This window comes from Thamnophis elegans, chromosome 7 (assembly GCF_009769535.1).
Source record: "Thamnophis elegans isolate rThaEle1 chromosome 7, rThaEle1.pri, whole genome shotgun sequence".
Classification (NCBI taxonomy): domain Eukaryota; kingdom Metazoa; phylum Chordata; class Lepidosauria; order Squamata; family Colubridae; genus Thamnophis; species Thamnophis elegans.
In genome coordinates this window covers 21,460,319-21,486,278 of record NC_045547.1, presented here as the reverse complement: position 1 = coordinate 21,486,278, position 25,960 = coordinate 21,460,319, and the positions used below count along the sequence as shown (strand labels likewise).

At 39.8% G+C, this 25,960-nt stretch overlaps 1 protein-coding gene across 1 annotated transcript in view; it reads left to right on the top strand.

Moving 5' to 3' along the window:
* TMEM178B (transmembrane protein 178B) overlaps window positions 1-25,960 on the top strand; it is a 342,999-nt gene that overhangs the window by 279,905 nt on the left and 37,134 nt on the right. The window contains 3 exon segments of the mRNA XM_032222156.1: window positions 20,217-20,247; window positions 20,249-20,331; window positions 20,334-20,351. Coding sequence (XP_032078047.1) covers window positions 20,217-20,247; window positions 20,249-20,331; window positions 20,334-20,351 — 132 coding nt within the window.

Below are 25,960 nucleotides of genomic sequence, written 5' to 3'. Positions count from 1 at the left end.
GCTGTAGTGCCTCGATGGGCTATAAAAATTATAAGCTGATTCCGAGAGATCTTTGAAAAGCAGTCTAACTAAATTAAATCAAGGTCCATATTGATCATTACTGTGTTTCTATCCAGAGTCCATCAATACTTTATGAGTTATAATGCAGAGGTGGTATTCAGGGTTAGGGTTCTGAGCGGTTCTAGGTCTTCTTTTGTTGCCCTACATAGGAAAAAGCAGGTTAGTGGAGTGGGAATGGGGATTTTGCAGTATCCTTCCCCTGGAGTGGGGAGGGAATGGGGATTTTGCAGTATCCTTCCCCTGCCACACCCACCAAGCCACGCCCACAGAACTGGTAGTAAAAAAAATTGAATCCCACCACTGGTTATAAGATACCCAAAAACTGAATTTTGGACTGCCATTGTTGGTCATTGGTGCTGAGGTTCAAATCTTTGGAAATATCCAACTTGGGAACCCTGCCACATATAGTTATGCTGTGTTACTTACATCCAGCTTCTGCCAGTTAAGAGATGTGGCGTCTTGAATATGAAGTATTCTTTAGTGATCATGTTTAATAGGAATTGTTTTCTTTGCCTTGCTGTCCATGGATTTATCTAAATCAGGCTTTGTGCCTAAGAAAAGACTCAACTCTACCACCTTCTCAACTTTCCCCAAATGTTTCGACTTTTCTCTTTGGGAAAACTTTGAATTCTGGCAGGGCAAAATGGGAGTGCTTTCAGACAGAGAGATAAGGAATGTCTCTTATCAATAGATAAAAAGATTCAAGGAACTGCGAGTTTCTCAGAACAGAGAAGCAGGTGATCGAATCACTAATAATGCTGGAATTGGAAGCCTTTTTCATCCTTCTGCCCTTTCAAGGAACTGGGAATACGCCTCTCAGATCTGAGCTTTGTAGATCTCTTCTTTCCCTGCTTCTGATAGAATACAGGAAGCGAAATTCGTTGAACCAAAGTGAATATAGTTGTTTTCAATCCAAAGTATTAGCTTAGCTCAGCCATCATTTTATCCTAAGAGACATTGCCTCTAGTATCTCCCCTGATTACTTAACTCACAAAGGTCCTAAGAGTCAAGAATTAAAGGTTCAGAAGAGATCCAGAAAAATACCCCCTTAGACAACTCTGGAACTCGTATATTTGTTGGAAGTTTATTAAGTTACACTTATATATTGTAGGATGTTAGCACCCATCCCTCCCTCTTCTAGAAAAATGAAACATTTTGGGAAATATTAAAAAGGCAGAATATTATATTTCCCTGGATGAGAAAAGGAGAAAATGTGTTTTTAAAGAAAAAAGCAACTCCTTGCAGCTTCCTGCCCCCTCCCACCTTTGTCAATGGGCCATTAAGGCCTGAGCCAGTGTATTCTACATAACAAAGATCTACCTCCTTCAGGCAGACCCATCTAGCAAACAGAAACTCATCACATGGCATCTGGGAAGATTACATCAGCCAGCAACTCAAACAAGCTTGTAGGCTGTAGGACAGCCTACAAAGTTAGCTAAGACCCCCACCCGCTGGGAGTCTGACTACCAATCAAAATGCATTTCTTACACAGGAATGGGAAGCTCTGGGGACCCAGAGAGGGCATAAAACCAGGGCACTCTCAGCATCTCCCCCCCTTTTTTTTCTGCTCAGGAGCTCAAGCCATGTGATACTGTCCACCATTAAACCATCTTTCTAAGCAGCCTCCGTGTTTCCAGTGTCTTTTCCCCCACTTGGAGCTGAACCCAGATGGACATTTCTTCCAACAATATGGTATAAATATATCAGTTCTGTACTGCCCCTGGGATCCAACAGATCAGCACTCACAACCATAGATTGGGCTGCATCCCTGATTTATATTCCAGTTTACAAACAAATTTGGCTATTAGAATTGGTGATGTTTACCCCTCTGGCAGGGATTGAGTAAGCTGATTCAGAGAGACGGTCGGGAAGACGGGTCTAATTCTGAGCTGCTTGATTCCTAGAAAATGGCAGGTCAAGTATGTGAAGGTAGAAATAAATGTGATTAGGGGAGCCCATATCATGGGGACACTTATTCCTTTTTATCCTAGACTACCAATCATACAACAAAACTGAGCTGAAGATCCATCAATTGATTAACTGAGCCATGTGGGCACAGTGGTTAGAATGCAGTATTGCAGGCTAATTCTGCCGACTGCCAACAGTTTGATTCTCACAAGGCTCAGGGTTGACTCAGCCTTCCATTCTTTCGAGGTCAGTAAAATGAGAACCCAGACTGTTGAGGGCAATATGTTGACTCGGTAAACTGCTTAAGAGAGAGCTGTAAAGTACTATGATGCAGTATATAAGTCTAAGTGCTATTGCTATTCTTCAGGTAGTACATTTCTGTGCTACAATTAATGATACAGGGAAGGCATCTAAGACTCCTTAAGGCTCTTCTTTCCAAGTCTGCATTTGCTGAAGCTCATCCAACTATGCAAATTGAGCTATTTATTTTTTTCATTTTTAGCATATGGAACATCTGGATTTTAAAAAAAAAACCACATTATTTTTGTTTTTAAATTGTTGAGGTTTTCTTTTCCCTCTCCCCTTTCCCTGAAACTACTTTGCTGTTGTCTCAGCATTGGTAAGTTATAGTCTTGTACCCTTTCTTCATATATTAAGCCTATATTTGGGACTGTTAAAACAGTGGGTTGATCACCAAAGATATCGGTCCATTTTATAGTTTTTTTCTCAGCCATGGATCCCTATTAAGTGATTTTGAGCTTGCTGTTCTCATTCGGTCCAGCCTATTCCTTAGGATCGTTGTTGTGGGGAGAAATAGAGGAGGGTGATCTTTATACTACCTTGAACTCCTAGAGGATAGGCAGGATATAAACAACAATGTCAAACTTATTTCTGTTTCTTGCAAAGTAATCTTGATTTAGAGAAGGCTGATTTTTTTCATAGAAACTAACTCAGAAAGCAGGGCTGGCATCTTGAACTAATGCATTCAGACATAAAGATGGGCATCTTCATCCATCTATTTGAAGAAAGGTAATTTTGACAGTGGTACTTCCCTTTATACATTAAAGGGGGAAAGGGGTAGACAGTAGCTTTTTCCACTCTTTGCATGTGGGCTCAGAAATAGCAAGTGTCTTTCACAGCTGTTGGCAATTAAGGCACTATTGAAATGAGAACTATAAGGGGTCCAAACCTATTTTACATATCAAAGCTTAGAGAGATGAAGAGGCTTTTGACTGGGGAACTTCAGGCTTGCACAGGTGAAATAGGAATGTATCCCTGAAAATGCAGCTGCCAGCATGTGTGCCTGAAGCATATTGGTTATATGTGCTGTGGCTGCAGAGAGTTCTACCAGTGATGATCCAATATCTTCAGAAAGTACTAGATAACCCATGCCTCATTAAGTCATTGTTTCAGAGATATTTGCTTACCTAAACATTCTAGAAATAGAATAACCAAAGATGGGCCAAAAAGCATTGAGAGCAGGAGCCCCTTTCAACTTCCTGCTGGTTTCCCCATTGAGTTTCCTTGTGAGAATCTGACAGGCAGCATCTTCCTTCTTTTCCCTTTGTGCAGGTAAATTACTGCTGATGGGGGTGGGGGGAGAGAATGAAGGATTGTGAGACTGGCTGGGAAACTGTCACATAATGATGAAAATAAAATCATATGACCACAGCAGCAACCTTGTAGTACAACAGTAATTAGAAGCACTAAAGCAGCCGGTACTTACCCAAATTTCATACTTCTGGGAATCATGGGTTTTGGATTTTGGACACATTCTGTAAGTTACCCCATTTAAGGTACCTTGTTTCAAAAATTGTTACCCTATGATGCATTATTTCACCCAGTTAGAGGTCATGACAAGAAGAGTTTTAGTAGTAAATAAATTTCCCAGGTATGGTGGACAAGTGATATCTCTCTTGAATTGTTTAACTAAACTCTTTCCTATTTGTATCTAGAGATGTGAGAGAAGAAGAGTTGGGGTAGGGGATATGAGAGCAAAAAAGTTGCTCTTCCATGGCATTGAATTGTATTATCTCACAAATGCAAGCACTTAGTGTTCCGATTTTGTGTCACATTAACACAACTAGTGGAGAAATTTACTGTGCAAGCAGTGGTGCAGCCACAGGATGGCAAGTCCACCTTTGTGCTTTTATTGATATGTCACCATTCTGACCACCTATGCCATTTGTGGGATTGTGCCACTATATAAGATCCACAGATTATATCTCCTTTGTGTGGATTACCTAGAAAAGTTAGGCAACGCTGCTTGTTGAATTGCAGTGAAGGCCAGCCCATTCAACATGTCCAATTTAAAACTGAGTGCAAACATTCCCAGCCATCCTGGAAATATTCAAGCTGCTCCTCAAGTCCTCCAGACTCCCATTAACAACAATTCATTTCATCTGACAATTCACACCTCACCCTTGAGTGAATTACCTAAGTGATTTACAAATTAGACTATAAAACAAGAATTCCAGAACAGGAAGCTTTTACCTACTTAGCAACAAGAGGTGCACTGCACAAGATGGGAAAAATCCATTGGATGAGTTAAATATAAGATGGTATCACACCGTGGCTAATTTGTTCTCTTTGATTTGCAGAAGTTACTACTGTATATTTCCCCACGTAGAGGCTGTCCAAATAGGGGATGGTGCCATATGTTTATTAAGCACTCAACAGTAAGCATGCCAGAGGCCAGGGCCATAGAATATGTTACTTTGGCTTAGAGCATTCTTTCTGACCTACATTGTCTCCTTCACCTTGAGTGGAAAATAGCAGCATCTATTCTTCATTTCCCCAGGGCCTCTCATTTCCCTCTCTTTTATTTCCTTAAATGGCTCTCCAGGCCCTTTAAAGGATCCGTTCATTGCCGGAAGACAATGACATGTTGTCCCACAAAAAAATGTTAAAAATAAGGAGGAGTAGAGAAGAGGAGGAAGAGGAGGAGAGAGTGGTTCTGTATCTAGAAAAGGTGGAATCCAGTGTGTCATGGAATTAGATTAAGCCTATACAAAGCCCTCGTTAATGCCCTGATTTTCAGGATCCATGAGTTATCCTACAGTTTTTGGCAGAGAAATATATGCACACGCAGTCATGCTCCCTGCATGTTGCCTTTATTGATATAAAGCCAGCATTTGAGTCAATATCTAGAGAAATCTCTGGGAGAGGCTATCGTGATCACCTATAGATCAGAGTTTAGTCTTTCTAATTAGGATGCTGCATGATAACACCATCAGGCAGGTTAGATAGGATAGCAGTGGTCAGCTTTCTGCAGTTATTTCCATCTAGATAGGAGTAAAACGGAGATGTATCCTGCCTCTCCTCTTTTTAATATATATGTCAATTTCCATCTTCTTCTACTTAACAATAGGCAGTTGTATATGCTCCTGCATGCAAATGACACAGCCATTTTCTCCCTCACTCTGTGGGCTCTAGCAGATTACTTTAGAGAAGAATTGCTTACAATAAACTTCTTCAAAATTAAAATTATGATCTTTTCAAAGTGATGAGATGTCAAAAATATTGATGGAACATAAACAATAATAATATAGACCAAGTTTTATCTTTTAAATAACTTGACATACTACTCCAGCAATTGAGCCTCTGGCAGAAACAAATTAAATTTATCTCAAATCAGACCAATAATAGTGCTAAGCTTATACTCAACGTCTTTAATACTAGAAGAGATGAGCATAAAGCCACAGTTTTCAGACCTAAATCTATCTTCCCAATACTGTATGGCTCACAGGGATGTGCATACAAAACCCCCAGATACAATATAATCCAGATCCACGTTACTCAGAATTCCCCACTGTGTTCTAAACACAGCCCTTCATTCCAGAAAGTAGAATGCTTCCTTTGGATTTTAGGCCCCATATATATTGGTGATATTCTTGTCTTAAGTTTCACTTTTTCAGTAATTCTCTAGCTGTCATTCTTTTATATATATATAATTTCCCTTTTTCTTAGAAAGCTGGGATCCAAATAAACTTATAGAAGCCTGCATGGGTTTGTCAAAAACACATCATGCCAGATAAAACTTATTGCATTCTTTGACAAAGTGATTACACTAGTGAATAAGGCAAATGCTGTGGACATCGTATATTTGGACTTCACTAGGGCATTTGACAAAGTAGATCACAGCCTACTTCTTGGTAAGATAGAACAACGTGGAATATAGTGGGGGATCTCAAGGTTCTGTTTTAGGCCCAATACTTTTCAACATCTTCAGAAATAATCTAGATGAGGGGATAGAAGGGGAACTCATTAAATTTGAAGACAACACCAAGCCAGGGAGTGGAAAGGGGGAATAGTCATCATTTTAGAAGATAGACTCAGGATTCAGAAATACCTTGTTAGAGTTGACCACGGTTTCACAAATGGAAATGCAATTCAGTGGTGAGAAAAGTAAGGTCCTGTATATAGGCAAGAAAAAGCCAAAGGCACAGGTAAAGAACAGGTGTACTTGGCCCAACAGTAGCAATTGTGAGAGGGATCTAGGTATTCTAGTAGACCACCACTTAAGTATGAGCCAGCAGTGTGTTACAGTTACTAACAAAGCAATGCAGTTCTAGGTTCCATCAACAGAGGGATAATTTGAAGATCACTGGTGAGATCACACTTGGAATACTGCATCCAATTCTGGTCATCACAATACAAAAATGTTGTTGAGACCCTAGAAAGAGTGCAGTGAAGAGCAACAAAGATAATAAGGAGTCTGGAGACTGAACCATATGATGGACGATTGAGGGAACTAGGCATGTCTAGACTAATGAAGAGAAGGACAAGAGATAATATAATAGAAGTCTTCCAGTACTTGAGGGGCTATCCCCAAAGCGTTTCCTGATTTTGAGAACAATCAGTAGAATAGCTTACCTCCAGAAGTTAAAGGTAATCCATCACTGGAGGTTTTCAAGAAGAAACTGGACAGCCATCTGTCTGGAATGCCTGAGCAGGACATTGGGTTAGAAGATCTCCCTGTTTCCTTCCAACCCTATGTTCGGTTGTGTTTTCTCTGCTTTCAAAAGCAGAAGTTTGACAAAACTCTTTAATGTGGCTGGCAGTATATAACCATGAGACTTTTCCAAAGAGCAAATTATTTATTTATTTAATGTTACCTACCAGTCACACTGCAAACGTACCTCTCTAACCTACCTTAATGTCCAGCTGTCTGCAGGGAATAATCATATTCCTTTTGCAAACTGAAACTTGTCCCTGTACACTGAAGGAACCCATGATTCTAATGCAATGATTCTCAACCTTAGCATTTTTAATATGTGTAGACTTCAACTCCCCAGAATTCCCCAGCCAGACTTGGAACTGGATTTTGGACATTGAAGTCCACTCATCTTAGGTTGAGACACACTGTTGTAACCCAGAGCCCTTTTCACAATAAGTTATGTTCTACCCTTACATTTTCATCTGCCAAGAGAAATCCCTTCTGTCTTGAGGACCATCTTATTTGTTTCTCGCTATCAAACTAGAGAAGCAACACCACCTAAAAGTTGCATTTTCTCTAAGTAGGAAAATAATTTCTTGGTTTTCTGATTTATTGATGTACATTTGTACTTTGTTCACCTGTGTTTCTTACATTACACCTAGGTGTTATCTCTTGTCATATCTTATTTGTCATGGACCAATAGAAGATTTAGTTATACACACTTAAATATAAACAAACTCATATCCCTGTGCATTGACTTAATAGCATCATAGTTCAATGGGTAGAATTATAGTATTTCATAAAATACTTTTATCACTTTATTTTTGTTTTTTTGTTTTTAGACCTACGTTCTACTTTTAATATTCTGCTATCTCTCCTTATTGCACTGCGGCAAATGTCTTATTCACTTCTGTTGACATCTTAGAAATGTTTCAGACTCTAAAGCATTTATTGTTCTTTCCAAATAATATCCCTCTTTCTTTTCCATGTCATGGCTTCTCATACTTTTTAAATTTTATTTTTGCTGTCAACTGTCCAATTTGTTGGTCAGTGGCTGTAATAAAAGCATCGCATTAGTTTCCCATTGAAAAGTTTAAATTTACTCTTTGGAATAAAAGTCAAGAAGGAATTATTAGGCCTATATTTAAAAAAAAACTAAGTGCAAAATGATCCCTCAGACTCGGCAAGGATTCCTTCCATTTTATTTTCCCTTTTAAGTCCAATATGAAATGCCTGTGTTTGGAATTCACTAGTAAAAGAAGTCCCATCTGATCAGAATTTAAAATTTTGTCTACTATGCCAACAATTTAGGGTTCAGATCAGGGGTGAAATTCAGCAGGTTCTAACAGGTTCTGGAGAATCAGTAGTGGAAATTGTGAGTAGTTCGGAGAACTGGCAAATATCACCTCTAGCTGGCCCCAGAGTAGGGTGGTAATGGAGATTTTGCAATATCCTTACCCCAGGAATGGGGAGGGAATGGAGATTTTGCCGTATCCTTTCCCTGACACACCCAGCAAGCCACGCCCACAGAACTGGTAGTAAAAATATTTGAATTTCACCACTGGTTCAGATGTGGAAATATATTATAGTATATATAACTTATATAAATCGGTGTGCAAAATCCAGGTACGGTAATTTATGAGGAGAAAGGGATTTTTATATTTTTTAAAAATGGCATTTAAAAATAATTATTACGTGCATCTGATAGCTGAAAGGCATTAATAAAATCCTGGGGCCCAAGGCAAACCTTTCAAATTGACCTCCCCAACATTACTAAGCAGTTAAAGTAACAGTGGCTATTTCTAAAAGACCAGTGCAACTTTGATGCTTGAGACTTGCACGAACTATTTTTGGCATGCTCTCTCAGGGCAGAGCAATTTCAGCAGTTTTCATTTTCATTGCAACAATCTGGAAGACCTCTAGATGGCAGCTGAGAGAGCTTTTCTGTAATGCTTTGCTTCCATCTAGCAGTCACTCAAGTCAACACGCTGGCTTGCAGCTAACTTCTACCATCCCGACCCTCCATTCCAATGCCTAATTTCCAGTATAAATACATACCAGCACTGCAGCAGACCACAAGGAGATCCTCTCTTCAAAAATTTTTAATGTGCTGATGGAACTCTTGGGCCTGTGGGCTCCAAGACATTCTTCATCCCTACCTTGACTAAATTTATGCCACTGAAATAGTCTGATGTACTGGAAGAAAAGATGGGAACTCCTGTCATTTCATATCCAGAATATGCTATATTGGTAAAAGATCTTTATGAGAGTTTTATATATAGGTGATAAGATCAGGAACATGAACACCTACGGTAATCATCACTTCTAATCTGGCTGAACATCTTTTTTAAGAAAAAGGATTTTCTATTTGGACAGCCATGCCCAGGCAGAAACATCAATAATGAGTCAGGAGGTGAATGACAGCATGAGTTTTATGCCATCAAGATACTGCCCCAGTCTTGTGGCCATCTTGATACTGCCCCTCTATGGGCACTTATGGGACTATAAGTGGGACATAGTGTTTTTTATGGTCAGGCAGGCAGGAATTATATGAAGAAAAAAAAGTATTCAAACAATGAAAGTCATAACCATGCCAATGCCTGTAAGACTGTTGCATATGTTCACAGTCACCAGGGACTGAGCTTGACATGAGGGTGTCTTCTTTAAATCTACAGTGCCGTTTAGAACCGGTTCCAGCTCCCTCCCCCCCCCCACCGCCCATCTGCACATTATCAAGATAAAGAGCGAGAGGAGGAATTCTGGGAGTTGAAGTCCACAAGTCTTAAAGCTGTCAAGTTTGAACATCCCTGGAGTTTTTTTTCTAAAGGGTTAGGGGTGCAAGGGTCTTGTAACTTGACAGCTTTAAGACTTGCGTACTTCAATGCCAGAGTTCTTGAGCCAACATGACTGGAAGAGGAATTCTGGGAGTTGAAGTCCACAAGTCTTAAAGCTGTCAAGTTTGAACACCCCTGTGGTTTTTTTTCAAAAGGGTTAGGGGTGCAAGGGTCCTGTAACTTGACAGCTTTAAGACTTGCGTGCTTCAAATGCCAGAGTTTCTGAGCCAACATTTTGGTTGCTAAGCAAGAACATTGTTAAGTGAGTTTCACCACATTTTACAAATTGGCCACACCCACCCAGTCACATGACTGCCAAGCCACTCCCACAAAGCAGGCCACACCTACAGAAGAGGTTCTTAAAAATTTTGAAACTCACCACTGTCTTACACTCTCTAAGCGGTTTACAGAGTCAGCCTATTGCCCCCAACAATCTGGGTCCTCATTTTACCCACCTCGGAAGAATGGAAGGCTGAGTTAACTTTGAGCTTGGTGAGATTTAAACTGCCGAATTGCAGCTAGCCATCAGCTGAAGTAGCCTGCAGTACTGCACTCTAACCACTGCGCCACCTTGTCTCTCATAGAAATAGAAATAGAAAGAAGGTTACAAATGCAAGATGATGTCACATTAACCTTCTGTATCACAGGTGTGAATAAACATGGTGCACTAGCACAATAAAAGCCTTTTCTGAAAACATCCTGGATCTATGTCTCCATCAAGATCTGTATCTATAGGCATCTGTTCTCCACTGTTTCATTCAGGAGGCTCATAGCCACCTCACCTTTGAACAGAAAATTCTAGAGCACTCGATCACTGAGCTATAGACTCTTCCTCTGCACCCTAGTCCTAACATTCGGATAAGAGCACATTAAGGAAACCATTTGAATTCATTTACATATAATCTGCATACATACCATGATCTATCTCCAACAAAGAAAGTGCCTATTTAGGAAGGATGGGAAGACAAATACCCAATATTCTTGATTTTAGTCTTCTTCAGAGCAATATCATCCACCATATGAGATGCTCAAAGATCACAGCTATGGATAGTTCTAAAACTAAAAGAGCAGAGGTGAACAAGGAGAGGCATTTGTTCCCATAATGTTTATTTGGAATGTGTGTGTGTATTTCTTTTAAAGGGAATTTCTTCCCATTTGAGTGACTGAGAGATGATTCATTAAGCAAACTTCTAATTTTGTTTATATTCCTATTCAGGAAAATATTAGGCAGCTAGAAGGAACTTAGACCCACTAAAGAATTCCCTTCTTCAATCATGATTTCCAGCATTGGAAAAATTAGCTTTGGAAACGTCGTTATAGGGACAAAGGAGTGCTCTAAAGTTGGAGATCTCTGGCTGATATTGGCAGGAGAAAGACTTTACTGAAGTTTATTATAATAATGCAACATTATTTTCTAGCATCAGTCTCAGAATAATCCAACTCAAAGTGATCCTAATGCATAATTGCTTATATCCTTCTTTTTAAAAAATGTCATTGTAATATACTTCTAATTCAGTCTTTTTTTAAATCACAGGGAGGGAAATCAATTGTTTGTAGGACAAAACCAATGGAGATGCAATTTACATAGTTATATATAGTTATACATTTCCTCTCACTTTTAAATGGCATTGATTTAAATGTAGATTTCACATGTGGAGCTTGGAAGAAAAGGCTTTTCATTTAAATGTTAATAGAAGAATAAACCAAAATAATAAAAAAGGTTTTAAAAAATCCAGTCTATTCTGTAATTAATATCTTTCTATGCTGCTTTCTTTTTTTTTCTTTATATTCTTGCTGGTGACCTGCACAAAACACAAAATATTAAATCAGATATGCAATTGAAAGTGTTTAAGCATTCCTATTAGTCACATCTACTTCTACAATTTTCCATTCTATTCTCAATTCTCTCTTACTTTTCTTCAAAATGCCCAGTCCTTATTAGGCTATTTGGGGTTCCTGCACCCCTAGTATTTTTCCTGAATACTTTTGGAATACCTACAAATCAATTTTCACTAAATTATAAAGAACTTCCTCTACAGGTCATTGGTAAATGAGTAGTGGAGTTATGTTCCCCTTCCTCTTTTTCTTAAAACTAATGAGGGCTTCCTGTATATTTCATCTCTACGCAGAATCCTACTTTAAAAACAACTGGCTATATCTAAGTATAGGATATTTGCAGGTCAGGTAAATGCCAAGAGTTCACTTGACATTTCTATTAATTATTTAAGTTTGTCCTTTTCACAGAACATGTTGGCATTAAGGGCAACATCTCTTGCCTTTTTCTCTTGCTTCCATTAATAGCGAACTGAGGGAAAACCATTTCTTGAAATTACAGAAAATATTAAAATGTGAAGCCTGTTTCCTTCTTTTTTCATATCAAGCTGCAAATGGATCTAGACGATGGTCCTCTCAAATATTAAATAAAATATCTTCAAAATGGATTTCCTTCCAAATTCCTAAAAGCATCTTTCTCTGCTCAGAACTAAGAGAAAGTGAGACAAGCAATGTTCCCTCAGGGCCAAGCTAAATGATATATAAAGTGCTTTATGCTGTACCACATAGTATTTTCTAGTGCAGGGGTGTCAAACTCAATTTCATTGAGGGCCACATTAGGGTTGTGTTTGACCATGGGGCGTGGGGTGTGTGGCCAGTTCGATACTACTCATGTTGGGGGCGCCTTTGGGGGCCCTAGTGTTTTGCCAGCAAAAGCAGGCTCCCGCGCTCCATTTTTGGCTGCGACAGCTTCTTGCAACCCTCTGCCAGGAAAAATGGAACTCAGGAGGACCACTTGCAGTCCTCACAAGCTCTGTTTTCACTGGCAGAGGCATCACAGGCTGGTCCTTTGGTGTTTTCAGGGTGGTCCCACGGGCCAGATCTAAGCACCTTGTGGGCTGGATCTGGCCTCTGGCCCTTGAGTTTGACACTCCTGCTCTAGTTTGTAGTAGTTTGTAGTTTTATTGAACTTGTATGCCGCCCTATTCCCCAAGCTCTAGTGTAAGCATGTGGTATTAAGGAGCATTTAGCTGATCTTGGCTGATCTAAAAAGCTAAGCAAGATTAGTATTTGGATTCTAATCTTCCTTACCACGAGATCCCCGGGGTTGTAAACTAGAGAGGAAAATTGTGAAGAGATTTTGGAAAGAAACAATGGCTAATCATTTCCATACAGATAGTCCTCACTTAATGATTATAATTGAGGCCACTAACTTCAGTACTGTACTGGAGTAGTGTACTAAGTACTGTAGTTGCTAAGCAGAAAATCATGTGACCCCAATTGTCTTACAACAGCACTTCTTGTTCGATCATAAAGTAAGACATCACGTGACCACTGTGAGGGGTGGAAATTCAGCCCTATACTTAATGAAGGATGGATCGTGCTTTTACCTTGAAGTATACTTTACAATTAAGAAAAATAAACCCGAGATATATTCTAAGAAAGCACATTTTATTGTAAAATAAATAACAAACAAACTTACTAGCTAATGATTATATCTTGGCAGAGTTTCTCGCCTACCTCCTCGGCAAGCAAAAACAAAACAGAAAGTGAAGAGAAAAAACATGCATAGTGAGTTTACAGATAAGAGTCACTCTACCGTATGTCTCAGAGTTTAAGCGCAGCTGGTAAAACAAAAGAACACCGTGACAACCATGACTTCTATGTTCTCCATTCACTTTGCTTGTTGCAAGCCAGTTATCAGAACACACACAAATGACAATCACATGACTGTTGCATGCCTGTTGCAAAGTGCCCTAATAGTGATCATGTGACTGTGAGACACACAACAATGGTTGCAATGTGAGCATTGATACACTAACTTCAAACGGCTGTTAAGGCACTAAGAGAACTCTCTGTACTATTGTTAAGAAAAGTACAGGCACCTTTTAAAGCATACAGTGCCCTGATCTACATAGGTATCACACCATGTGAAGAAGAAAAAATCCGATTTCCCCCTGCACAGACCTTATTGTTTAAAAATCATCACCCTGCCTATTCTGCGCAGTAAGGGATCTCTTGCAAACCAACAACTAGTCACAGGCACTTCCTCTCTTTAAAATTTAAGAAAGCTTTTTTCCCATTCTTGTGTCATCAACAGGCCAATGACATTCTAATTTTTTCTCCTCTTTTGGGGGGAGATTTTCATTGTAAATGAGCAAACAAACAAATGGACAGCCGGATGGATGGATGGATGGATGCAGGTCCCAAGAAGTGAGAACCTAAAGAATCAGGTTTGTGGGTCCTATGGGACAAGAAATGTAACATCATCTGAAGGAACCCAAGGCATAGCTTTTAAAAGCAGCAACCAAAACCTAGAAGGCTTTTTAGAGAGGCACAATTGGGAGCATTTCAACAAACTGCATCATTATTTGGTTGGGTGGCAGCAGTGCCTCAGATAGAAAGTCCATACGGAGAAAGTTAAGGACAGCTGAGAAGATTACAGAAAGCTTGTATCCCATTATTCAGAATACTGCTTATAAGCGCTATGTTTATAACCCCACACACCCACTTTACGGTCTGTTTCTGTTGCTGCCCTCACGGAGGAGGTTTCAAAGCATTTCTAGCAGGATTTCCAGATTCTGTAACAGCTTCATTCCCTATGCCATCCATCTGGTAAACTCACAAGATTCGTTTTTCTCGCCGTGTACATGTATACATCCAAACTAGACTGTGTTGCTTCTCTGTGTCATGTAATATATGTGGGTATATGCATAATTTTGCATTGTTTATTTATTTTGTCACATTTATGGAATGTATATTGGAGGTGGTGACCCTTTGAGAGCTGTATGCAACAAAATTTCATTTTAATGTATGCCGATTAGTGTACATTCATAGTGACAATCAAGTTATTCTAAGCCTAAGAAGAGTCAAGGACCAGAAGCAAGGTGTCCATAGGGCATAGTCAAAAAAGTTAGGATGGGGGCCATGAGGATGCAGTCAAAGCTTTGTCTGGTTTTTAATGCATGTTTTTGAATAAAAATGGAAAGGATGAAAAGACAACAGAGAATTTGGGATGACTGATGGAAATATGGATCAATTCAAACGTTTTTGGTTTTTTACAGCTAAAGACAGTTTATCCTTTTTAGGGCCTTTGGAGTCAGATTGGGGGTTTAGACTGAGCACTTAGCCAAGGGATACGTTTGCTGCTTAGGTGGCAACTTGAGGAAAGAAAGTTCCTTTCCCAACGATTGGGGTAAGCAAAGTGCAGAAAGCAAGATGAGTTTAGCTGCTCGAAACTTTTCAGCACATCTATCCGTAGGAATGAAAGATTGTTTGCAGAATGTACTGTATAATATTGTTTATTTAATGGTTGTAGCAGATGGTTAGTGTGGATTTTATTTGTTAGGGCTGGTTATTTTTAATGTGAGTTAGTTATGGTGAATGTTTTATTTACACTTACCTTACTGTGAAGATGTATTGCTTATATTTTACATTGTACTGTAGATGTTTATGTTTTACATTATACTGTAGATATGATTATGTATTACATTTGTATCCCTGTGCAATCAAATAGTTCTGAGTGGTTAATATAGAAATAACAGTTCTAGCCAGTAAAGTAAGTGGTCTTTGATTTACTGCGGCATACAAATCTGATAGGCAGTCAGATTTTATTAGTACGGGTATTATTGATTTAAGCTCTTACAAGCCTTCTTCTTTCAGCTATGCAATTATCATTATGTTCCTGTAATCATTCCTGCAGTAGTTTTCCTGACTTGATGTGCACCAGATACATTTAACCAGAGAAATGTGACTAGGTGAAGGCTGAGAATGATGGCAGTTGCAATCCCACAGAAATTTAGGAGTTAGCTGAAGAAAGCTAATGGTCTATACCAGGGTTGTCAAATTGACGGCCCACAGGCCAGATACATCACACGCTAACCACACCCCCGTCCAGTTTAGCAAAGGGGGGGGGGAGAAGTCCCGATATGTCGCATGACACTACCGTGACAACGTGAGTTTGACACCCCTGGTCTATACTTTGCCTCATTCCGGAGCAAAGAATAAAGAGAATAGCTCATCCAAAATTTCTTTACATTATTAACTGCACATTTTACTCCAATCCTGTAAACAGCAACAACATAGTAGAATAGAATAGAATAGAATAGAATAGAATAGAATAGAATAGAATAGAATAGAATAGAATAGAATAGAATAGAATAGAATAGAATAGAATAGAATAACAGAATTGGAAGGGACTTGGAAGTCTTCTAGCCCAATCCCCTGCTTAGGCAGGAAACCCTACACAACTTCATACAAATGGTTATCCAACACTTTTTTAACAACTTTCAGTATTGAAGCCCCCACAACTTCTGGAGGTAAGTTGTTCCACTGATTAATTGTTCTACGTAACTGTCAGGAAACTTCTCCTTGGTTCTAATTCTCTCCTTGATTAGTTTCCACCCATTGCTTCTTGCCCTACCCTCAGGTGCTTTGGAGAATAGCTTGACTCCCTCTTCTTTGTGGCAGCCCCTGAGATATTGGAACACTGCTATCATGTCACCCTTAGTCCTTCTTTTCATAAGACAGTTCCTGCAACCATTCTTTATATATTTTAGCCTCCAGTCCCCTGATCATCTTTGTTGCTCTTCTCTGCACCCTTTCTCAAGTCTCAACATCTTTTTTACAACGTGGAGACCAACATAAGGAAATGTGCCCATGATTTCCTACAAAAGGGGAACAAAAAGAATCCATTACCTTGGTTACTACTCCTTGCATGCTGACAGTGTCATGCTCCCCATTTATCATATGGGAGTCTGTTCTGACCCACCCCCCTTCTCCGTTCAGGAACGAAAGCCAAACAGACGTATGAAATAATGTTTTAATCAGTCCTGGCTCTTGTTGGCTGCGAGCCCAAAAGAAACAAAGATAATTGCTCTGGCAAAAGTCCTATAACTCACAAAACACTGCAAAGAGGATCCTATATATCAAGCCACTTATCCAAGTTGGCTTCTCTCGATTTGTGAAAGCGAACGAGGAACGAGAACGAGGAACGTTGACTTCTGCCACCAGGGCGTGGCACCAGCAGTCTCTTTTATCAGCAGGACGAGATCCTAACGAGCAACAGCTGCTCGTTATCATCTCCTGTAAGTACTCAGTTGTTCTTTACGCTGATCAGCCCTTCTCTTGCATGCATCCTGATACAACTCCCAAATGCTTTCATGAACATTCCCTTTGATCCAATGCTCTGCCGCCACCTGGTGGCCAACCAGTCTCTCCTCGCCCTGCTCGGAGTTGACACCCTGTCCAGGGTCCTCCATCTCCTCCAAGGCCGACTCATAAGCCCCGTCGCTGTCGGAGTCTGGCGACAGCTCTAACAGCTCCTGCCAGGCCACAACAGGAGTCCATGGCAAGGAATGTGAGAAGTATTCAAAGAACATCATGAAAACTATTTAAATGTAGAGGGATTAATAGATCCTTTTTACACGGGGAGAAAAGTCAAAGAAAAAATAGCAGTGTGTGATAGGATGTCCTGTTGCAGAAGGCAGGGGTAATACATACTGCTCTTTTCATGTTCCTATTGTGAAACTCATCCTGGATGACAGGAGAACGTCCCTAGTAAAGTTATGTAGCGTTGCATCCTTGGAGGACAGCACCTTGGTTTGATTGATATTAGACCTATTCAATTGCTTCAAATTCTGATATGGGGCATGCTTAAACATGTCTCTCTTCTCTGACCTCTTTCTTTCAAATAGATGTAGTGGGCTGATTCAGCATATCCGTGCATTCATTTCTCACTGAAAGATGTGCTCTGAATTGACTTGTCCGCAGCCTTGACATTTCGGTATACCACATTGTGACAGGGAAGGAATGCCAACCAGATAGCTTTGGACAACACAGAGCAATTCCAATAACCAGTTCACTATTTTCCTTTCACACCACGCTGCCTTTTGAGAGTGGCGTCCTTGGGCAGCAGTTGTACCAGGGCAGATAAAGATTGGATTTTTTTTTTAAAAAAAAGGTTTTTCCTGATATGTCTGCTACTAAAAATGTTTTCAAAGTATGAGAAGTGGGAATAATTTCCATAGAAATTCCTCTGACACCTTGAAGACAAACTGAGTTACTTTGGCAAATAGCTTTGGCAGCAGAGTTCACTGCATCGTTCTTCCACTATAATACATTTGTTTGCTTGGAGAATGCCACTAACATCATCCAAATATTCTTGTACAAGTGCAATTCAATATGGCAGATGATTTCTGAATGTAATTTATAGTCTGTACTCATACAGAAATGAATATCCACAATGTATTTAACCACTGGTGAGCTGAAAGCAAACTAATTGTGCGATGGTGCTGGTGATAGATACGTCAGCATCAGTTCTCATATACGGAGTAGAGTTATTTGAGTGGTCTTCTGGTAATACTGTTGGGGTCATATCTGTTGCAATGAGTCCCAGGTCAATTCACATTCCCAAATGAACAAAATCTAAACCTTATGAATGCTACTGAATGCTATGAATGCTATGTCTGAATTTACATTTAAGTTGGCTAAACATTGTGTCAACCTTTGTGACTTAGTTTTACAAGGTAAACAGAAAATGTTACCCAAACTAATTATACCTTATGTAACAAGCACTCATACTTTGCTGTAGTGCATGACTGGATTTATGCAACTTAATGTCAAGAGCCTGACTAACAGACCCAAACAAATCAGAACTTGAGGGCTAAGGTCCTTCTCTAAGAACTTCTTTATTGGGTGCATCATATCGGCACAATCAAATGGAAAACCAACTCTAAATGTTTCCACCATTTAGTATAATTAAAGTAGGAAATAACTCCCTTCCCAAAAATCTCAGGTCACGTTGGCCAATTAGGTTAATTGGCAGGCTCTCCAGGCACTCCTCCTCGTCTCTATCCACCATCTGTAGAGATGACCTTGGTTCCCACAAGAAAGATTTGTGTTTTGTCTAGCAACACATTTATCCTCCTTCCCCCCACCCTATGTGGCAACTGAGATATAGAAAAATGCTTCTGCCAGGTTTGATTCGAAGTTGACACTTAATGAACATGGCCAGAATGGTGTTTTAAAGATGCATGTTTTAAGATGCTTCAACATATTATGGCAATGCAGACAGTGTCTCATCTTGCATTAATATAATCTAAGTTAGCCATAAGACTGTCTATTGCAATAAAATCTGTTATGCCAGAAACCAGCCCATGCAAACAAGCAAAGCCCCATCTATGGGATCCAGGCATCATGCTAAACTATATCCCCTCCAGTCCGCGGAAAAACTCTCTGTATGGAACCAGTCCCTGGTGCCCAAACAGATGGGGGCCACTGTGTTACACTGCTCCTCTAATCTCTGGTTTGAAATATATAGTCTAATCTATAATTGCTATCCATGGTATTGAATATATTAATACACCAAGTAAATGAGATGAAGAGTGTGAAGTAGAGGAAAGAGGTAAGGGAAAAAGAGAGGGATAGGAGATAGGGCGGGGGGAAGAGGAGAGAGAAAGGAGAAGTGGAAAGGGGAGAGAGGAGAAGGAGAGAGGAAGGGAAGTAGAGAAGAGAAGGATGACAGAATGAAGAAAGGAGGTAGGGAGGGGGAGGAGGGAGGGAGAAGAAAGTGACAAATATGGGTGTATGGAGAGCAGAAGAGACAATAATTGTTTTGGGGAGTTGATGGTAAGATGAATTGATGTAAACATTTAATACTACAGTACGGTGTTGGCTATGTAATAGTATACATTGTGATTATATGTTATGAAAATGAAAAATAAAAAACTCTATATAAAAAATAAAAAAGAATATATTAAAATATTAGAGACAGGCAAGTACTCCCATGAGCATGGAGACATTCGTCTATTCAAAGCAGATTCTTGTTCCCATTTTTCTTTCCTGAAAACATGCCTGTTTCTCAACTTACATAAGATAAAGGGGATTTGCATTTTAAAGAAGATCACAGAAAGTAGTGGAAGAACAAAGTTAACAGAGACAACAACCAAATATCTCCTACTCTCTTGGTCTTGGGGTTATGCTTGCTATTGTTAATTCAGACTTGTTCTTCTGCAATTTCTGGATAATTGAGTTGCAGGTCATCCCTGACAAGGGCCAGAATGGCAAGTGTTGAGAAGAGGCAAATGGGAATAAAATTTAAAACTCTTGATTTTAAGGAAAAAAATAATGTTAAGTTTAGTTTTTAAACTGAATTATTAAACATGTCTGTAACTCCCTACTAGTCTTTTGCTAGTGAAAAGCAATCTTTATTTTGATCAACTAATATTTGTAGATGAAACCAGCTTTGTACGTAACTGTCATCTTTTTCTATCTGATGACAAGCATGATCACTTGAAACTCGACAGAACAGATGATTCTGTATTTCTATTCTTTAAAATCAATGAAGCAACACCTCTTTTTGACGTGCATGAGAAGAGTTCTACCTTAGCAAGTCACCAAATGTTCAGCACCAAAAGGCTTAGGCTTTTAAATCATCAGACAAACAATGACTAATATTAACCGGACTTTATTTCACATTGCAGATTTACGCCGAATGACAGCTGGTTTTATGGCATGGCGTGGCTATCATCCTATTTGGATGGATTATCGGGGTGCTGGGCTGCTGCTGGGATCGAGGCCTTATGCAGTATGTGGCAGGACTCTCTTCCTCATGGGAGGTAAGGAGAAAACGAGTTGAAAATAAATGTTCCCTTTAGCTGCATAAATTTTAAGGTCCTAGAAATCCCCTTTACTGTAATTATATAAATCAGACAGCAATGTGCTTAAAGTTTCCCTGCAACAAAAGATTATTATTACGTAGATAGAGGTAGTCCTTACTTAACACTGGCCTGTTTAATTTGAAATCATGGCAGTGCTGAAAAAACTATGCAATGGGTCCTTGCACTTATGAGCATCACAATATTCCATGTGCAATGGGTCCTGCTTGGGTTGAGAGGACAGAATCTGCTGCAGTGTTAGATAACAATGAAGATGGTTGATATGTCCATGGAGATTCTCAGTCATCCAGGTCATGGTTGTCCCAAAGGGACTTTTTCAAACGGCAGCTGAACTTTTCTTTGTTTTTGCTTTGAAGACATTTGCTTCTCATCCAAGAAGCTTCTTCAGTTTCAGGACTGAAAAAGCTTCTTGGGTGACAAGCAAAAAATCTTCAAGCAAAACAAAGAAAAGTTTGAAAAAGCACCTTTGGGACATGAAGTCAGCCACAGTTTTGAGATGAGTGTGGTGGTAACAGGAAACTTCTGATTTTTAATAGTCAGAATAATATATTTTTAAATTGTGTTTGTTTAAAAGAACAGTGAAAGGGATATAATATGCTGAGGGTTTCAGTGAGGTATATGATTTTGCACTTTTTGACTATCAGTGGATGGAACGTTACAAAGATGATCCTCTTTGTACATGGCAATCCTCTTTATGACCAGTACAAGTGATAATTCCAGGCTCAGTTAAAGTCTTAAGTCAAGGACTACCTGTAGCTTCTAGGTAGATCATCATCTTTAAAACTCAGGATCTGGATCTTTTCAAGGTTGCCTTTTTCAAATTGACTTTACCTATCCAGAGAGACTAGTGAAGGTTATCACAACAGTGGTGAGTTCCGGATCCCATTGCAACGGGGCTGGGCGTCCACCACATTAAATGCGCAGCATGCAGGCATTGCACACATGCGTACTACTGCCTGGATGCTCTGCAACGCTCCAGCTGCTCAGCGGAGCGTCACACAGGTGCCTTCTGCTCCGTGCAACGTGCAGCGACGCCCCATACGTTCAAATACAGGTAAGGAGGGTGGGCGGGTGGGTGGATCCCTCCAGAGCACCATACTGGAATGGTATCTGGTGCTTCCAGCAGGCACTGGTACACCCGTACCGGGCCCATACCAGTCGTATACTACCACGCATCACACCCAAGGGGATGCCATCCAGAGAGAGTCTACAGGACAGCCTTTTTAGGGATGGACCAGATAGACAAGCAATTCTCTCCTTAATTTCACTTTCAAAGAGCTCTAGAATTATGGTTCTTCAGAAAAATATTTAGGCATGATTGAATCTGACCCCTGCTCCTCTCAGCCCATCTGCAGTAAATCTCTGTGTCTCTAAGGAAAAGTGAGATGAGTTTTCATTAAACCAGAGCTTAGCACTGAAAGTTTGTACCAAATCTCTGCTTGTTTCTGTAATACTGAAGTACAGACTAGTCAACCCCATTTAAACCTAGCATGCCATGCCAGCCCAGCATGTGGGGTTTAGTTTATAGTTCGCTGTGCCATAGCATTGAAGAAAATTGGGTCTGAATGTATTTTCCTCGTATTGGATTAGCAATTTGTGACCTCAAGCAATACGACTGGTAAACCAAAGTTTGTAACCTACTGCAGTCTGCAAACTCAGTCAATAACTGGAGAACCAGGATGATGTGATTGTTTCCTAAAAAATATCCAAACATCAAGAAAGAATTGATAGACAATGGGAGAAATCACTTTTCGACTTCTACCATGTAATTATAAAAGGAAGTAAATGAGATCTCTGAACTTTAGGATCAGTTGCAAATTGGAACAGATTACTCTGGTTTATCTTAATGGATGTCCTTCAGAGATAATGGAGTTCAACACATATTAGCTAGAGCAGGGGTGTCAAACTGGATTTCTTCGGCGGCCAGATCAGCATTGTAGTTCTCCTGCATGGGCCGGGGGTTGGGAGCTGTGGGGGAGATGGGACAGACGCCTCCTGCAGCACCTTGCTGGCCAAAGTGGGGCATAGGGTGCATGTGCAGACCCTCCCTCCATGCCCCCATTTTTAGTCTGGATGGCCTCCTGCAGCACTTTGCTGGCCAAAACAGGGCATGGGATCTGTGCACAGTTCTCCAAATCTTATTTTTGGCCTCCATGGCCTCCTGCAGGACTTTCCTGGCTGAAAACAGGCCACATGGGGCCTTGCGGGGGCCTCCTCCCCATGGCCTGTTTTTGCCAGCAGAGGTCCTTTGATATTTCCAGGCTGGCCCCGTGGGCCAGATTTAAGCACCCCATGGGCTGGATCTGGCTCACAGGCCTTGAGTTTGACATTCCTGAATTAGAGAAACCTACCTATAGAAAGCATTGGTTGAAGATTGTAGTCCAAACCTCTCAGGTACCAGGTTTAGAATATTTGAGGGGCTTTTTTTTCCCATCACTCAACCAACCCAAAGTTTGCAGCATGAAGGTTAAAAGTTTCTTGCATCTCTCAGGAACAGAAGGTAGTTCTGCTAGTTCAGAGGTGGGTTGCTCCCGGTTTGGCCCGGATTGGGTGAAGCAGTGGGAGGCTCCACCCACTTGCCGGGTGCTTCTGCACATGCGCAGAAGTGTTGGCGTGCGGGGGCACGGCCGAACTGGTAGTAAAAAACTTGGCAACCCACCACTTTCTAGTTATATAGCTGTGGTTTTGTTTCCAGTTGGTGCTCTAGCACAAGACTCCCCATGTGAGCTGATTTTAGTCTCATTGACTTTAAAACTCCATGCAGCCAGCTTTAAAAATATTGATGGCTTGTATTCAGTGTGTTGCCTGAATCGCTTTTGCGGTTAATAAAAAAGAAAGGCAATTATTGTGGAGCTTTGCTTGTTTGATTTTTTAGAGAGCTTGATATTTTGACCATCTGATGAAAGATGATGTCAGTACAAACATATTAGCTTCCTGGCTATTTTTGACAAAAGAGATCGCTGTCGACTCAATATCAAACAAACAACAGACTAAGAAGGAAATGCCAATGTTTTCTTCATAGTCAATTTATTTGATGTTTGCTATAATATTTCTGGAGTGCAGCTGAGGTAGCTTTGATATATGACATGGCTACAAATGATTAGCTCTAGTAACGTACTACTATCTCTTTTCTGAAACAAAATATTTTCCTTCCATTTAACTATTCACAAGTACTGGCTATTAATGCAATATTAATCTATCTCAAAGGCATCTCATGAAAGTCTTCCAATTTCACCTGTTAAAGATCCTTGTCAAATATTTTGGCATAGAATAATCTGCCACTAACAATGACTAAAGAAAATGAAGGGCACTTAAGTATATAATAAAGGCAGAGTCATTTAAGAATCTGGTTAACTGGGGGATTTTAGCAGATACAACATTTCTCCCGTCAAAATCCTCTCTTTTGTTACATAAGGATGCTGTTTTCATTTACATTTAATAACCCTAAAAAGGCAGTAAAATAACACTATTGCAGCTCTTCTCATGCCAAAGTTCAACTACTATCTTGTATGAATCCAGGCATTATGGTTGGATTCTTAAACTATGGTTATTTTTTAATGAATCATTGTGGGAATGCAGCTTGCTTGCATGCTGTACTTAGACACAGATTCATATATGTGTTTGACTGTCAGGTTTCTAGGAATTCTCTAACATTTTTGGATCGCAAAATCCAAATCCAAATCCAAAAATGCTAGATGATTCTTGGAAAAACAGTATTCAGCCGAATCAGCCATCAATTGACATATTGAAATGAACAACATTTACACATTATTCAAAAGAGTCAATAATAAATCTAGGAAGGGGGGGAAAAGAACTACAACACATATCCAGCAGCCCACATTCAGATAAGCAGGGATCAAAACCAGGCAAATAACCAGGCAGAAAATAAGATTCTAATCAAGAAATGACCAAAAAATAAACTACATCCTAACCAAAATTGGCAGGACAAGCTAACTGCATATTAAAAAGCAGCAAATCTCTCACTCACTTGCGATGATGATGTTACCTAGTTGAGTAACAAAAGGTCCACAGATGAGCAACCAAGCTTAGAAAGCACCAACTTCACAGTTCAACTCTAAGCTACAAATATTCACTTCTAGTGGATTTCTCCCTGCCAGTTCCTATTACTCAGCATAACAAGGGTTTTGAACTGAACATTGAATCTGATTATATCAAGGGATTTGTCAAAATGAATCATTTGTCAGCTATTATCTCATACTCTCACATCTAGAATCCCATGGAGAGGGTGCAGTGCCTTAGGATGTGTTACCCATTGGCATTCAAAAATGTCTATGCAATGAGATTTAAAATAGTTGTTAAAATAATATGCCTTCCTTAGTTCAAATTACAACCTTGGGCAATAAGTGAGATGGTTTCTCAAATGTTGCCCATTGATAGTTATAATTCCTTTGCTTTTTCAGTACAGAATTTATATTTATTTACATTGGCCCAATACAGTAATTAGGAACTTCCTTTGCAAATCTCTGAAATAGCTTGCCTATGCAATTTCTAGTATTTTAAGAGCAGTTCATCATTTGAAACCTATCTATATAGAAAATCATGCCCTATATTTACAAGGTTTGTGTGAACATGCATTTTATTTTTGGGAAAAAATTAATACCCAAAGCTGAAACATAGCTGAAATTAAGAATGAATACAGTAACTCTGGTTTTTGGATTTGGTCAAGTGTATAGGACAGTGTTGGCGAACCTTTTTGGCACTGACTGCTGAAACGGGAGCATGCACATGTGGAAGGAGCATTAAAAACTGGAAAAGCCGCTCCCCGGTGCGCACATGTGGGAACGCCAGAAATTGGAAGACCAGTTCCCCAGTGTGCATGTTTGTGCTGGAAACTGGAAGCTCAGCTTCTTGGTGCACTCAAAGACCAGCTGTGCATGCGAACCTGAAAAAGCAACGGGCGACAGCTGCCATGCCCAGAGAGATGTCTCTGCATGCTACTTGCACACAAGCCTTAAGTTCGCCATCACGGGTATAGAATATCTTGAAAGTGCAATACTAAACTCATCTGTTAAAAATAATTCCTACCGAGTTCCTGATAACATACTCCCAAGTAAATAGATACAGGATTACTGATTCAGCATCAGGAATGGGTAACGTCCAAAAGACTTGATTCTAAAGCTTCCATCTTAGTAAGGCTTTTATAGCTTAAGCAATGTGTTGTAGGAGTTTATGTCAACAGTACTTTGTCCACATAGTTGCTGGGTTCCCACAACATGCTAAACTATATTTTATATTACTGGTGGTTTATTGAATATATTATCAAGGGACAAGTCATGTATAATGCCTACAATATAAATTTTGATTTTCTATGGAGATTCTCAGTCATCCAGGTCATGGTTGCCCCAAAAGTGCTTGTTAAAAAGGCAGCTGGACTTTGATAAGCTTGAAGACATTTTGTTTCTCATCAAAAAGCTTCTTCGAGTTTCTGAACTGAACTTCAGCAAAACAAAATCCAGTTGCCTTTTTAAAAAGGGAAAACTTTGATTGCAAATTCAAATGGCTTGGGATTACACAATACTGTAAAGCAA